We start from the raw sequence: 16320 nt of genomic DNA on the forward strand, positions 1-16320 counted from the left end.
GGACGGCCGGGGCAAGAAGAGATTCTGATGGGTTCCGGCGCACCTCGTCACCTCCAATAGGCTGAGCCCCTTCTTTGACACCTGGGCCGCCATTACCAGTGACTCTTGGGCACTTAACATCGTCCGTAGGGGCTATGCCCTAGAGTTTTCCCAGCTCCCACCAACTGGAGCTTTTGTTTCCACTCTCCCCTCGGACACCCTTCTTGACGAAGTGCGCACTCTTTTGGACAAAGGTGCTATTGAACCTGTCTCCCCCTCTGATTTCAAGCGCTGTTTTTTCTCTAGATACTTCACCGTACCGAAGAGAGACTCTGGCCTCAGACCAATAATGGATCTACGGGCCCTTAATAAATTCATTATTTACAAAAGGTTCAGGATGGTAACCCTTGCTTCTATTTTACCACTCCTGCAGGAAGGCTACTGGTTCGTGACTTTGGACTTGAGGGACGCCTATCTTCACATTGCGATCCTGGAGGACCACCGAAGGTTCCTCGCCTTCGCCATCGGCCAGCAGGCCTACCGGTACCGAGTCCTTCCCTTCGGCCTTTCCACAGCTCCCAGGGTCTTCACCAAATGCATGGCACCTGTGGTGGCGTACCTGCGTCAAAGAGGGATCACAGTTTTCCCATACCTGGACGACTGGCTCTTCACAGCGCCCTCCAAGGACACCCTGCTCGGGCAACTCGAATTCACTCTATCCCTGCTGCAAGCACTGGGACTACAAGTCAACTTCGACAAGTCCAACTTGACTCCTACCAATCGAATAGACTTTATAGGAACAACACTGGACTCTGTACAGATGAGGGCATTCCTTCCAGAGACAAGGTTCCAAACCCTCTGTGCACCTCTGCAGCCTTGCCTCCGCCGAAGACGGCTTCAGGCCCGTGCAGTGCAAGTCGCCATGGGACACCTAGCCTCCACCACTTTCGTCACACCGTGGGCCAGACTGCACCTCAGACCCATTCAATCTTGGTTCCTTTCCGTGTTCGACCCCGTCCGAGACACGGCTACCAAGTTACTCACCATCCCAAGGACTGTACAACGGTCTCTGCGATGGTGGCTCCAGTCCGACAACGTCTGTGTGGGGATGCCATTTCTACCCCCTCAACCAGATCTCTCCCTGACTACGGACGCCTCCCTGCAAGGATGGGGCGCCCACACACTGGACCTTACAATAAAGGACAAATGGTCACATCAATGTCCTGGAAATGCTTGCCGTGGAGAAAGCACTCAGAGCCTTTCAGTAGGTCCTCGAGAGCAAGGTGGTACTTCTTCTCACCGACAACACCACCGTCATGTACTACCTCAACAAGCAAGGCGGTACAAGGTCGAGGACGCTGCTGTCAGTCACCATCCGCATTTGGGAATGGTGCATAGCACACAAGATTCTGCTTCAATGCATCCATCTGCCCGGCGACCAGAACGACCTTTCAGACCATCTCAGCAGGTCACCCTCCACTTGCCACGAGTGGAGACTGCATCCAGACGTGGTGTCCCGACTCTTCAATTGTTGGGGAACCCCCCTCCTCGACCTGTTCGCCTCCCGGCTGAACGCCCACACTGCAAGATTTTGCTCACGGTACAGAGAGCCAAGGTCGGAAGGGGACGCCTTCCAGCTCAACTGGACTCAGGGCCTCTTGTATGCCTTCCCCCCGTTTCCTCTGATCACACGGGTCCTCTTAAAAATGTTGGCAGACCACACGGACGCAATCCTGATAACCCCGTGGTGGCCCAGGCAGCCTTGGTTTGCTCCGCTCCTACAACGAGCGCAAGACCATCTCCGTCTGGAGCATCGGCCCGACCTGCTATCTCTCCACGACGGACAAGTCCACCATCCCGAGATGCAATCTCTCCCATTGGTAGCATGGAGGATTCGATCCTGAGGACACTTCCATCCGGTGTACAGGACATCATTAAGGCAGCACAAAGGCCGTCCACACAGAGGTCCTATGCCTACAAATGGGATAGGTTCCTAACCTTTCTACAAGCAAAGGACATTCCACCATCCCATGTCTCCATCCCTGTAGTCCTGGAATTCCTCATGACTTTATCAGGCGCAGGTCTCTCCTTGAGTTCTGTCAAGTGCTACCTGTCAGCCATTTCATCTCACTACCTGTTTCGGGACAAACCTTCTCTGTTTGGGGATCCTCTCATAAAGAGGTTCCTTAAGGGATTCAACAATTTGCATCCACCTATTCTAGACCCTACACCGCAGTGGAGTCTAGACACCGTCCTGGCACATTTGGTATCCAAGCCCTTTGAGCCCTTAGCTACCACAGACCTGAGACTCCTGACTTGGAAGACAGCCTTCTTGGTAGCTATCACATCAGCCCGCCGAGCTGGTGAACTGTGTGCCCTGAGGATGGACCGACCCTTCCTCCGTTTCCATAAGGACAAGGTGGTGCTCCAGACAGACATCACTTTCTTGCCTAAGGTGGTGTCTGCCTTTCATATCAACCAGGACATTGTTTTGCCGACTCTGGCTCCCAATCCGACCACGGACTCTGAGCGCCAGCTCCATGCCCTGGATGTCCGCAGGGCACTGGCGTTCTATTTGGACAGGACTGCTGTTTCCAGGCGTTCGGAGAGACTTTTTGTATGTTACTCCAAAGCCAAAAAGGGGCTGCCGGTGTCACAGCAGAGGTTCTCCAAGTGGGTGGCCAACACCATCCACCTCTGCTATGAACTGGCCGGGAAGCCTCTACCAGGTCGGGTTAGAGCCCATGCAACTAGGGCGGTAGCCGCATCCTCAGCCTTTTTGACGGGGATTCCCCTTGAGGATGTGTGTAAGGCAGCTGTCTGGTCCCAGCCATTGACATTTATTAGACATTACAGGCTGGATGCAAGGGCCAGGCATGATGCAGCCTTCGGGAGGGCAGTGTTACTGTCTGCCATGCACTAACCTGTGTTCTGTAAATAAATCACTCAGGTGCTTGGTTTATATATTTATTGTCATTTGACTGTTTGCTTTTGACACTCCCTCCTCCACAGACTACAGCTCGCTAGTCTAAACCCATTTGTGTGATTCGCAGAGACCACGAAGAAGAAGAACAGGTTGCTCACCTGTAACTGTGTTTCTTCGAGTGGTCATCTGCGAATTCACACAAACCCGCCCATCCATCCCCTCAGTGTCTGCTCATTTGACTACGCTTGTTGCTGCGCTGATTAGCGGCTCATTCGGAACTGAAGAGGAGCGGGCCACTAGGGGCCTTATATATGGGTGGGCGGGGCTACCGCCAAAAAGTTGCAAAAAGATACATTGCTTTCTGCCCGGAGATTCTAGAAGTTTCCGAGGATTGCTGCGCAGGCGCAGAATAAACCCATTTGTGTGAATTCGCAGATGACCACTCGAAGAAACACAGTTACAGGTGAGCAACCTGTTCATCTCTCCCTTCAGCTGGCTTTGGGAAATTTAATGTTGTAAGCCGCCCCGAGTCCCAGTCTTGGAAGAAGGATGGGGTGGTAGTAGTAGTAGTAGTAGTAGTAGTAGTAATAATAATTTAGTTTTTTATGTTAGAAATTGGCCTGGTGTTGCTTGGCTTAACGTTGATAATTTGTTGCACAGGGAGAAGAAGAAGAGCTGTTTATCGGCAACTATTTTGACTGGGTGAGTTTTTTTAAAAAATTAAACTGTGAGTCACTTCTGTGAGTCACTGGGGGGTGAAGCTTGCAGCCTAAGTCTATATAACTGCTGCCAGAGGCATTCCAGGCCAGTCCCTGCACAAGGACTAGGAAAGCTGTTTTTCTTTGTAGTCTCTGTGCTTCACACATTAGGGTTTTGTGCCTGTGCAGAGACTCCATTCAGAGGTTCAAAATCTGAGCAGTATGGCAGGTTTGGCTCACCCTCTCCTGTGTCTTGAGCATGCCCAAGCCTGCCAACCTAGCTCCACATTCAGTTCTCTTTTGTCCACCACAAAAGTATCTTCATCTTGGTCGTTCTGTAGCTGAGCACTCTCGTGTACGGTCACAAATTGCTATTTTGCATATATTTCCTTTAGTTTTTTCTTTCTTCTTAGTCTTTCATTTTTTACCACTCCCCCCAAAAAGTAGTAGTTTTTTCTTCCTGGTTCCCACCCAACTTTAAGTTTTGTATTTCCCTTCATCAGAAAGTTGCACTCACAGACGGACTCTGTGTCTTTTTTTGTCTTGGAGAAAGCCACATTTTTGAGCATTGTTCAGTTTGCCGCTCTTTTATAACCCAGACACTTTGCAACAGGGCTCAACGCCTCAAACTCTTTTGTTGGGAGCAGTCTTTGTCGGTGGTCAAACGCACAACCACCACTAAGGGTCCTCTGATGCTTGTTCCTGTTTCAAAACTACTGAGAATTCCAAAGATATCTCAAAGAACTAAATCTTCCAACATTGACTGCCTCAATACTGACTTCCTCAGTACCAACAGTCTTGATACCATTGGCCTCGGTATCATCTGCAGACAGTATGGAGTCTCCCTTTTTGGTAGTGAGCCCTGCTGTCTCTTCTCCCTCCTTACAAGAGGTACCTTTGGTTTCCCAGCCAATGAAGCCTCATGCACAAAAGGTCAAGAAGCAGCCTCTGGGTCCTGAGGGCGGGTCAGACATCGACCCTGGGAAAACTAAGAAGAAGTATGAGCATGCTAAGCCCTCAATATCGGCTCCAATAACCACCTCGACTTCGATACTGAGATCTTCTGGGCTGGCCACTTCTACTCCCCTTCTGGTCCCCCTTGTGGACTCAATGCCGGGGGAGCTGTCAACATTATTATTGAGCACTACTCTAATGCCATCTTCCGAGCCCACGCCAAAAGTTTTGCCGCTGTTGACACGATGTTTTGTCCATTGTCTCCAATCTCAGCGTTGTTACCATCCCAGATCTTGGCCTCCCCAGTGAGGGCTTACAGGCTCTCTTTCTCCTCCATATCCATGATCCTGATGCGCTTCACTGGCCAGATCTTGTAACTTTCCAGCTCCCTATAGGGATCGTCCTGACCTGTCCTGCTCCTACTTGAGGCTGTACTACCGTGGAGACTATTCTCCCTATACCTCAGCTTCATATATGCAGCGATTTAGGACAGAGGACTACTGGAGAGGACCATCCTTATGCAGGTCCTACTTTTCTTCTTATTGGGATTGATATAATCGCAGGAAACTCCCCTACCATGTGTCATCTCGGTATCAAGAATGTTCCCAGTCCTGATCCAAATCGTCATATAGGTACTGCTCCACTCGGTCCAATCATCACTTCAGACTTACCACTCCTCCATTGCTCTTTCTCTGGTCAGAACCACGAGACACAAGAGTGTCCTCTCCTCCTCCACGCACCACAACCATGGGTTCACATCCTCTTCCTTCTTCTCTAGCTACTGCTAGACACCTATTCCCTCTGTGATCCCTCTGGTGTCTACGTTGGCTCTCCCATCTTAGATAACAACTTCAGTAACTCCTGTGCTACCATTTTCGATGCCATCCACCACCATAACAACTTTACCATCTATGGCACCTGCTGCACATGCAGTCCAGTTTTCCACTCAGCCTGCTCCTCAGCCATCTACGTAGGAGGAGTTGAACTACAAAACTGAAACTTCTGGACCAGCATCTCCCTCCCCTTTCATAGAGTCTCCACCTGAAGAGGTAGAAGATACTGGTCCCCATTCTCCATCTGAGGATATCCACTTGTTTTCTGATGTGGTGACCAGAATGGCCAAAGCTCCGGGCCTTCAAACAGATGCCCCTCCGAATCCTGCAAGAAACTCTGTCTTTCAAGCAGTGAATGCAGAACTTGTTGTGCCAGCGGTAATGCCATTTTTGGCTTCACTCTCTGATGTTATGCAGCATTCCTGGGCTATGCCTGCATCTGTACCACTGGCTTCTAAACATTTAGAGAGCTTGTACAGGCTTCTACCTGATATAGCACCCTGTCTCTTCACACATCCAGTGCCTAACAATCTGGTGGTGGAATCTACATCTGAGTCATCAGGAAAAACGCCCTCTGCCCCGGTTGATAAAGATGGTAGATGGTTTGACATCTTTGGCTGGCACTTTTATTCTTCTGCAACACTCTCTGCCAAAGTTGGCGACATGCAAGCCAGCATGTCCACTTACCAGAAGTTCCTCTCGAACAGTGGCAGTATTTATTCCTAGCCTCACTAAGGATCAGAAGGTGGCAGCCTTGGACCTCTACAATGAAGCTCTTTCTCTGGTGAATCAACAGTTCCATTTAGCTAGACATTTGTGCCTCCAAATTGATTTCTGGGGCTGTGGCCCTCCGTTGCTATGCATAGCTTAGATCCACCAATCTCACTGACGGAGCCAAGCAATGTGTGGAAGACCTTCCCTTTGAGGCAAAAACCTTTTCAGTACCAAAACAGATGAGTCTTACCAGAAAAAAGTTGGGTGTCACTGGCCGGATACAACCATATCACTATGCCCTCAATGGCGTTCCAGGTCTGCTTCTACAACATACTCTAGACCTCATTCACACTTATTCACAGTTCTGTGTTTCCTCCCAGCCATCCACTTCTTTCTCCAGGAAACCCTTCAGGCCACAGTGTTACCAGCAACAACAGCAACAGTCTTCCAAGAAGTCATCTTCTACCAAATCTCATTTTTGACCTCTCCATAAGGACATCACCTGTACATCAGCTAGTCTTTTCTGTTTCATCTCATCTTCAAATTTCCAAACTCTCCCACTTCTACAACACTTGGTGGAAGATCACCACAGATGCCAGGGTCCTCACCATCATTTATCTTGGCTATGCCGTATAATTTTCAAGTACTCCACCTCCTGCCATCTTTCGTTCCAGTCCATCTTCTTGACAAGGTTTCTATCCAATGCATCCCAGATAGGCGCAGACTGGATGGTTATTTCTCCAGGTACTTCACAGTTCCAAAGAAGGACAGAGACCTCCGTCCTATTTTAGACCTGAGAGGAGTCAGCCACTACATCCCTCCATGCAAATTCAAGATGGTAACTCTACAGTCCATCCTGCCCTTCCTTTGTTGAGAAGATTGGTTTGCCTCTATCAACCTGAAAGATACTTACTTCCACATTGTGATTCGGCCTCAGCATCAAAAATGCCTTTGTTTTGCCATTGACTGAAATTTCTATCAATGCACTGTCCTACCCTTCAGCCTTTCCACTACCCCAGGGTCTTCACAAAGTGCATGGCAGTAGTGATCTTACACCTTCATATTCAAAGGGAAAAGATCTTCTCTTACCTAGATGACTGTCTTCTGGTGTCACCCACTTGCAAGCAACTGTTCATAGACATCCGCTATGCTTTGTCTCTCCTCACAGACTTCAGCCTTAACATCAACCCTTCCAAGTCCATTCTGGAACCAGTCAGCATGTATATAGGAGCATCTCTGGACTCAGTTACTGCTTGTGCCTACCTTCCCACAAGAAGAGCCAGGTCTCTCTGGTCTCACATTCAAACTGGCTTCGGTTCTCCCGTTCATCAGCAAGGGACATTCAGCGGCTTCTGGGCCTCATGGCATCAACCACAGCTGTGACTTATCTAGCACATATAAAGTTGAGGCCCCTACAAAACTGATTTCTGTTGGTGTTTGACCACCTTTCCGACTGGCAGTCCAAAAGACTACCCCTTCCAATAGAGATGTGGGCCTCCTTAAATTGATGGACCATTCTTCGGAATGTCTGGGGAGGGATGCTGTTCCAATTTCCACAACCCTCTAGGATGGTCACCACAGATGTATCCATGGCAGGCTGAGGAGCTCATTACAAGGGTCTTTGTGTTCAGGGCCATTGGACTCCAATCAAGTCTCAGATGCACGTCAGTGCCCTAGAACTCTTAGCTGTCATCAAGGCCTTCAGAGCTTTTGAGACCTAGCTCTGCCACAAGGTGGTGCAAGTTGTCACAGACAATACCGCCACTGTCTGCTTCATCAACAAAGGCAGCACTCATTCTCAACCTTTTCTTCGCCTCGATCTACAGCTGTGGAAATGGTGCACCATCCGCTCCATCCATCCTGTAGCAGTCCATCTGTCAGGGAAGGACAATGTCACTGCAAGGCTCTCCATCACGAATGGACTCTGTCATCCAAGGCATTCCAGTTCATCACATCTCACTGGGGAACTCCACAGGTGGATCTCTTGGCCTCCCCAAAGAATGTGAAGTGCCCACTTTTCTGCACCAGAGCAGGCAGGGGCCAGAACTCCCTGGGGGATGCTTTCCCCTCGATTGGTTGACTTGCTTCCTGTATGCCTTTCCCCCTTTTGCACTGGTAGCTAAGGTGGTGGTCAAGCTGTCAGAGGATGAGTCGAATACCATCCTTGTGGCTCTGTACTGGCTGAGGCAACCTGCTTCACTCCCCTGCTTCACCTATCCAAGGGATGCTACCTCAAACTACTAGGCTTATTTGGCTGGATCTGCTCTCCCACTCCAACATAGAAATCCTTCACCCAGATGTCTGTGGCCTCCACCTGATTGCTTGGAGGATTCAACACTGACCTCTCCTGCCCTTCTAAAGATCTTTCCAGCCTCACAAAAGGACTCCACGAAACATTCTTACACCTACAAGTGGAGACGTTTTTGTGCCTTTGCTGAAGCACGCTCGGAGCCTTCCTCACCTGTACAACTTTCCACAGCTTTGCAGTTTTTGCTCACCTTAGGGACCGAGGACTGGCTTTCTCATCCCTAAAAGGTGTATCTCTGCCATTGTGGCCTACCAGTCTTCAGGCTCATCCTCTACTAAACTCTTTACTTCTGCTATGGTAAAGAGATTTCTCAAAGAACTCCATCATCTTTTTCCTCCAATTCCTCCTCTGACACCACCTTGGTCACTCTCTTTGGTGCTCACTCAGCTTACAAGGCCTCCCTTTGATCCTTTGGGTTTGGCCTCCCTCATGCTCCTTTCATTTAAGATCACCATCACCTTGGCCAGAAAATCCTCAGAACTTACTGCTCTGTGCTCCGATGTGCCTTATCTGGTCTTCCACAGACACCAGGCCATACTCAGACCAGACTTTTCTTTCTTACCCAAGGTGGTCTCCGACTTTCACCTTTAGCAGGATATGATTCTACCTACTTTCTACCCAGAGCTACCCACTCCTTTAAAGAAGACTGTGCATACTCTGGATGTTTGCAATGCTTTGGCCTTTTATGTTCGAGATTCTAATGAGTTCAGGTTGACCAGCAAGTATTTGTTTGTTGTTGTGGACCTAGAAAATGCCACCCCATTTCTTCACTAAGGTTTGCAAAGTGGATTGCATATACTATTCTTCTGGCCTATGGACTGGCTAAACGCCCTGGTGTGCGCTCACACTCAGCCAAGGCTGTCTCCTCATGTGCTGCCTCCTTCCAAGGTGTCTCCCTGCCTGACCTCTCCAAGGCTGCTCTGTGGTCACAACCTTCCACATTTGTCCAGCACTACAGGTTTGACTCTAGGTAATGTCGGGATGCCAATTTTGGTTGTGCTGTTCTTTCTTCTATTCTACAGTGACCTGCCCACCTTGCACAGGTAACCTTTTTAGTCACCCTAATGTGTGAGACACAGATGGCCACTCAAAGAACCACAGTTTCAGGTAAGCAGCCTGGGTGAGTTTTAATTTTTTTTTTTAAACTGTGAGTCAGTTCTGTGAGTCACTGGAGGGCAGAGCTAGCAGCCTAAGTCTATATAACTGCTGCTAGAAGCAGTTTCCTCTGCAGACGTTGTTTACATGTGTCCCTGCAGATGTTGCTGTGGTCTGCCGATGCTGTTTTTCTTTGGTCAGGTCCTAGAGCCAGGATAAATCACTGCCTTGTAGGCACCACCATTTACCAATGTTTGGGCCAGTTCCCTGCCCAGAATAACGTTTACCCTCTTGTGGGGCACCCAGCACCTCGTTCTGACCTCAATACATGCCACCAGCTTCAATGCAGAGGAGGAAAAAGCTTTTGTAACCATCCTTCCAGGCATGGAACTGGGCCAGACATTTGTAAATGCCTGCCAGACAGGGATCTGTCCTGGCCCTGAGAGTTGATGGAGGAAAGGCAGCAGCAGCATTATCTGACAGAAGAACATGGCACCACCTGGCAAGTAGTGATCTGTTCTCCCCCGCTCCACAAATCCAGGATGAATTCATTGTTTACACACAGGAAACCCTGTAGTTTCCTGGTAACTTTAGAGAAAAAATTGAGTTTTTAAAATTCATTTTAAGGCATGCTGATAGGGCTGTGTGTCCTGTGCCCTAATTGCACCAGATTCAGGGGAAATACCATGCATTGTATGTTCTAATTGTGCCAGATTCGGGATTAGTGGGTGGATTGTTTCCCTCATGTAAGCAGGCCATTAGAAGTGAAATGAGTGAAAGGAGTAAAGCAGAATAACTGTGTCCTAAATAGTCATCCTGCTTCAGGAATTTCATAGTTGCATGCTGCTACTCCATTTGTTGACTTTTTCTAGACCCAAAGTCCTGATTCCTAAACATTCTACACGATTACTCCTTCCACACTGATGTTGCGCTATGGGTTCTTCTTACTGTTCAGTGCTTTGTGAAATCAAAGGCTTTCATGGCCAGTGTCCATAGCTTCTGTGGGTTTTCCAGGCTGTGTGGCTGCATTCTGGAAGAGTTTATTCCTGACATTTCGCCTGCATCTGTAGCTGGGTGGCGGAATAGCAGCATGCATGTCCCTTGATTGGAAGGAAGTGATTTACATGTTAATCTGTGTGTTGGTCTGTTGTTGAATAGCAAGGCCTCAGGGTGGGATGATATGCGGGAGGATGAGTATGACTATTTAATTGCTGTGGGGAAACCCCCTGACCTTGGGTGGTGTTCATTTGCATGTCTTGATTTTGGTGTTCTTCAGGACTGGTAGCTAAATTTTGTTTACTTTCAGTGTTTTGTCCTTCCTGTTGAGGTGGCCCAGGTGTTTGTGGATTTCAGTGGCCTCCCTGTGCATTCTGACTGGGCAGTTCCTGGCATGGTCTAGAATTTCAGTGTTTTCAAATAGCATTCTATGCCCAGGTTGATTTATGACATGTTCTGCTAATGCTAGTTTTTCTGGCTGGCTCAGTCTGCAGTGTATTTCATGTTCTTTGATTCATGTTTGAACGCTGCATTTAGTGGTCCCTATGTAGACCTGCCCACAGCTGCATAGTATGCAGTAAACCCCTGTGCCAGTGAGAAGGTCTGTCCTGTCCTATGCTGAGTGCAGCATTTGATGCATTTTCTTGGTCAGTCTGTAGATCATTTGGAGGTTGCATTTCCCCATCAATTTCTCTATTCTGTTTGTGACTTCTTTAATGTATGGTAAAAATACCTTCCTTTTGGGTGGTTGTCTGTCTTCACTCCAGTGGTTTTTTTCTGGGTCTGGCAGCTCTTCTGATGTCTGATTTGGAGTAACCTGTTAGCCTGTAATCCCAGTTTAAGTGCTTCAATTAATCATCCAGGGAGTGGGGCTCACAGATCCTTTTTGTGTGGTCTGCTAGTGTTTTTTATTGTGTTCCTTTTTTTGTCCTGGGTGATGGTTGGAGTTCTTATGTAGATATCTGTCCGTATGTGTAAGTTTTCTGTATATCGTGTGGCCCAGTTGTTGGTTCAATTTGCAGATGACCAGGACATCCAAGAACAGTAATATTCCTTCCTTTTCTTTTTTCTGATAAATTGGTAAATTGGATGTTGGATGGATGTTGTTCAGATGGTTCAAAAACATGGTCTGATCTTCTTATCCTTGTTTCCAGATGGTGGAAGTGTCATCCACATATCATATCGGAACCATGTCATGGGCTTTTTTGCTGCTGTTTCCAGGGCTTGATTTTGAAAGTGTTCCATGTAAAAAATTGCTGTCACAGGGCTCAGAGGGCTTCCCATGGCTACCCCATCTCTCTGCTCATAGAATTGTGGTGAGGCAATGTTCAAACATCAAACAAAGGCTGTGATATCTTTCAGAAACATTAGCTGGATGAATGCCATAGTGTCTATTATGGGGACTTTGAACAGGGAGACCACATTAAAGCTGATTAGTTTATATCCAGGTTTGAGTTCTAGGTTGCTGATTTTTTCTATGAAGTGAACTGAGTCCTTGATGTAGTGGGAAGTTTGCCCTATATGGGTTTTCAATTATGTGGCCAGAAACTTGGCCAAGTCATATGTGGGGGATCTAGTGGTGCTCATTATGGGTCGGAGTGGAATGGAATCCCTGTGGATCTTGGGAAGTCCGTCCAGTATGGGTGGGAGAGCCTCAGATTTGCATAGACTTTGCCATGTGATTGGCTGAATTAAAGAGTTTTTGATCAAGGTTTTCGTTTTCCTGGTGATTTTGTTGACTGGGTCCTATTTCAGTTTTCTGCATGTTGCACGATCCAGGAGTTCCCTGATTTTTTGTTTGTATGTTTTGTTTCTGTGATTACTGTGGCATTGCCTTTGTGTGCTGGGAAAATGATTTCTGGATCCAAACTGAGATCCTTGATGGCTTTTCTTTCTTTTTTTGGTTATGTTGCTGTGTAGTGGTTTTGCCTTATGTAGAATCCTTGCAGTTTCTCTTCTTATCTCTTCTGCTTCCTCCTCCGGGAGATGGTGGAGGGCAGATTCAACTTGGGCAACGATGTCTTCAACTCAGATTCTGGTGGCAGTCACAGCGAAATTGCCTCCCTTGGATAGGATGGATGTTTCTTCTTCCAAAAGTTGCCACTCTTTAAGATTGATGATGGTTCATGATGTGTCTAGCAAGGGTTTCAGCTGGTGCTTGTGGCATTTGTTGAATTTTTGATTCTGTTTTTTGGTGTGGTGTGCCATGTCTTTTTTCACTTTTCTGTTGCTAAGGTTAACTGCAGCATAGCAGAAAGGCTAATGAACAGAGTAGATGTGCTCTCCAGGTCCTGAGTTTTTCCAGTCTTTGGGTGTCTTGGAACAGTTTCTCCCTGTAGAGATGTCCAAAGTGAAGTCAAAGGCTTCCATGGCTGGCGTCCATGTGGGTTTTCTGTGGGTTTTCCGGGCTATGTCACCGTTCTGGAAGAGTTTATTCTTTTGGTTGGGAAAAAGTGATTTACATGTTAATCTGTGTGTTGGTCTGTTATTAAATAGCAAGGCCTCAGGGTGGGATGATATGCGGGAGGATATGTGTGGCTATTTAATTAGCAATCCATTGTCTGCAGGGAAACCCCCCCTGACCCTGAGTGGTGTTCATTTGCATGTACTGAGTTGTATTGAGGCCTTGCTATTCGACAACAGACTAACACAGAGATTAACATGTACAGTGGGCCCTCAGTATCCATGGAAAATCTTGAAATCCGCGGATATGGAGGGTGAGCTGTAAATCATTTCCTCCTAACCAAGGGACACACAAATATATACATAGTCCATACATTGCCATTCCACCACCCTCTGAAGATGCCAGCCACAGATGCAGATGAGACATCAGGCATAAACTCTTCCAGAACACAGCCGCATAGCCCAGAAAAGTACAGAAAACTATGTTCAGTGCTTGTTGGCTACTTCTGCTTTTATAGAATTATGGAATCATAGAGTTGGAAGAGACCATAAGGCTGATGATCTCTCATCCATTCAGCCTTTAGTATGAGCTAAACAGTTATGCCTGCTGGAATTTTTTAAGTTCTTTAGTATTATTTTCCTTTGCTTCATCCTTTAGAGCGTTTGTTACATGCTCCTAGTTTTACCCTCAATTTATCCATGAGTCTTATCAAAATCTCTAATCTTGGCCCCAAAATGTGCCTTTGACTTATACATGAGGTTGACTTACATAGTCAAGTGTATACGGTATATTAGAAGAATGCATGCAAATGGATCACTTGTCAGAAGGTAAAACCCATACCTGCCTCAGTGACACCTTATACAATCTAAACATTTCAGCTTGCTAAACCATACTAAAATATTAGGATGAATCATATATTGAGGGTCATAAGTATGTCTCACTTGCTTTATTCTGACTTAGAAAGGAAAGTAAAACATTAAAACTTCAGTTTCAGAACCAGTTTGTATAGAGAAGCTTGTGAAATTCTCCCAGTGCAGAATTCAGAGTAGTATACAACATTAAAATGTGTGAGTGGTTCTGTAATGCAGCCTGTCAAAGGCAGATCTCAAATATCATGTTGAAATGTTATTTTAGATATACTGTGTATGGTCTAAAGCATTTAGAGTTTTGTTGATTGAAATGCTACCTGTCTTGTCTGGTAATGAGTACAGAAGCTAAAAAACAGATATAGTGTTCTCCTGCCTGCAAAACCACTAAAGGAAACAGATGCCCATACAATTAATCACCTGATGACTTGTCATAGTTGTCAACAGTCATAGTTGGTAACCCCATTTTAAATAAAAGCCTTGAAATTATGGAGTCATGAATTGGTTCTGAAACTTAGAGGGAATGTGGCTTTCTCATCAAGTGGAAATGGTGATAAGACTTGGCCACTACCTCAGCTTGGGTTTCCAGAGAGGAAATTAGTCCAGTGGGGCCTCATTTTTGCAGCATAATGAGAGCAAAAAGCTTCTTGTCTTCTGCTCTTTCTCACCCAGTGGAATTGGTGACAGGTGCTGGCCACTACCTTGGCTTGAATTTCCAGATAGGAAAATTGTGGGGGGAGAGGTTGCAGCATAATTGAGCAAAGAAGTTCATCATTATCTGCTTTCATGTCTTTTGTTCTTCTCCCCCTCCCCGACACACCCACATACACCACTGCCCTGGTACTACCACAGTAACTTGAACTGGAAGGCTGCTCAAGAAAATCAGTCTTAGCTGCTGCCGTCCCTGCTTCACCAAGATGCATCTGCCCCCTTAAACACAGGGCTTGAGCACTTTCCTTCACCCTTCTGACCCACTCTTTGAAACTCCCCAAAGAATTTGTCCTTCACTCAAGTGGAAGCACCTATCAGCAGTGGATGGATGGATGACGAGTAATAAAACCTTGTGGAAAAATTATTTTCCAGTGTCTGTTTTCCTTCCCTAAGTCCTGAGCTGTAGCAAGGGTGGGCAGTCCTTAGAGTCGGGGGTTATTTTCATCCTTCTTGACATGCTGCTTCACTATGACAAAAATTTTCTCACCCTTTTCCTAAAATGGCAAATAGTCCCCACAGAAGTCTTGGTTGGGCACTTTTCATTTAAAGGTTTCTCCCTCCCCCTCCCCCTCGGCCTGTATTTAGGACTGGAATACATTTTGCAGAGAATGAGGTCCTGGAACTTGGGGCATCCCTGTCAACCTATATACAACTTGCAGGCTGCACTTTGCTCACTTCTGGGTTAGGGAAGATGCAAAGACGTAATGTAACACTTCAGTGTCGTAACTGCAGAAGATGAAGTTAGAAGCACAGGAGAGGAAGTTATGAAGGTGTACTTAACCAGTTATGCCATGGAGGAAGTTTAGTCAAACAAATCTAGAATCCTCAAGCAAGTCACAGCATGTGCTTTATGTAATGACCAACCCAGTCTGGCCTGAAAATGCTACTGCTCACTTTTAGACAGAGTAATCATTTTAAACTCTATTACTTTTATTTATTGTATTACATTGGCCAAACTTGTAAAGAGAAAACATACTAGAACCCCAAAAAACATTTATTAGTGAGTCATTAGGCTGGCACTATTGTCTTTATGCAAATCACCTTCTTGAACCAAATATTAAACCCAATACCATAGCATACCCTGACTGATTAAACTGTCCTACAAAGGTGTGTAGTTGTCTTAGGCTGCATTTACTGAGCAACATTTTTTCCCTTTAGGTAAGGAGATTGTTGAAGAAGCAGATAGTAAAGATCATGTCATGTTCCACGGAATCTCAGAGTATACCTGACCTCCCTGAAGGAGACTCAGCAGCAGCAGGTGACCAACAAGCTGAAGACCTTAAAGCCAACTCAAAAGATGAACTAGAGATTTCCGCCAGTAATGCTGCAAGTTTACAGGAGGTAAAGGAAGAGCACCTTAATGAAATGGAAAAAGGGGTGTCTTGTGAAGCAACTGGGCTGCCATTGCACCCACCTTTTATACTGAAAAGGGATGATGGCGTCTTGGACTACAAATTACAGTCGGCAGAACAAGATGCGGATGACGAAGCAGCGGACGACACTGATGACACCAGTTCTGTAACATCATCTGCCAGCTCCACAGCCTCTTCTCAAAGTGGCAGTGGCACAGGGCGCAAAAAGAGTATCCCACTGTCTATCAAAAATCTTAAGAGGAAACATAAGAAAAAGAAAACCAAGGTTAGCCGGGTGTTTAAATCAGGAGACAGGTAAGGTCACATTCTTCAACCTACTGATCCCCTTAAATCCTGCCCATTCTCACTTTCCACACTCATGTAAGATGCCTGTATTATAAAAATGCATCTAGCTTCATTTGTGTGGCTTTTAACTTGTTGGCATATAACATCTCTTTGGAGAGAAACACAAGATACCAATACA

At 46.6% G+C, this 16320-nt stretch overlaps 1 protein-coding gene across 3 annotated transcripts in view; it reads left to right on the plus strand.

Annotated features, from left to right (window-relative positions):
- Positions 1-16320, plus strand: part of LOC149322142 ((E3-independent) E2 ubiquitin-conjugating enzyme UBE2O-like) — a 148506-nt gene that overhangs the window by 103029 nt on the left and 29157 nt on the right. For 2 of the 3 annotated variants that reach the window (XM_089535231.1, XM_089535241.1), the window contains 2 exons: positions 3566-3607; positions 15643-16151. In XM_089535231.1, coding sequence (XP_089391357.1) covers positions 3566-3607; positions 15643-16151 — 551 coding nt within the window. The remainder of the gene's footprint in view (positions 1-3565; positions 3608-15642; positions 16152-16320) is intronic. The other variant, XM_089535221.1, reaches the window with a different exon arrangement.

Source organism: Sceloporus occidentalis, unplaced genomic scaffold (genome assembly GCF_023333645.1).
Source record: "Sceloporus occidentalis isolate IW3139 unplaced genomic scaffold, rSceOcc1.0.p SCAF_1, whole genome shotgun sequence".
Classification (NCBI taxonomy): Eukaryota; Metazoa; Chordata; class Lepidosauria; order Squamata; family Phrynosomatidae; genus Sceloporus; species Sceloporus occidentalis.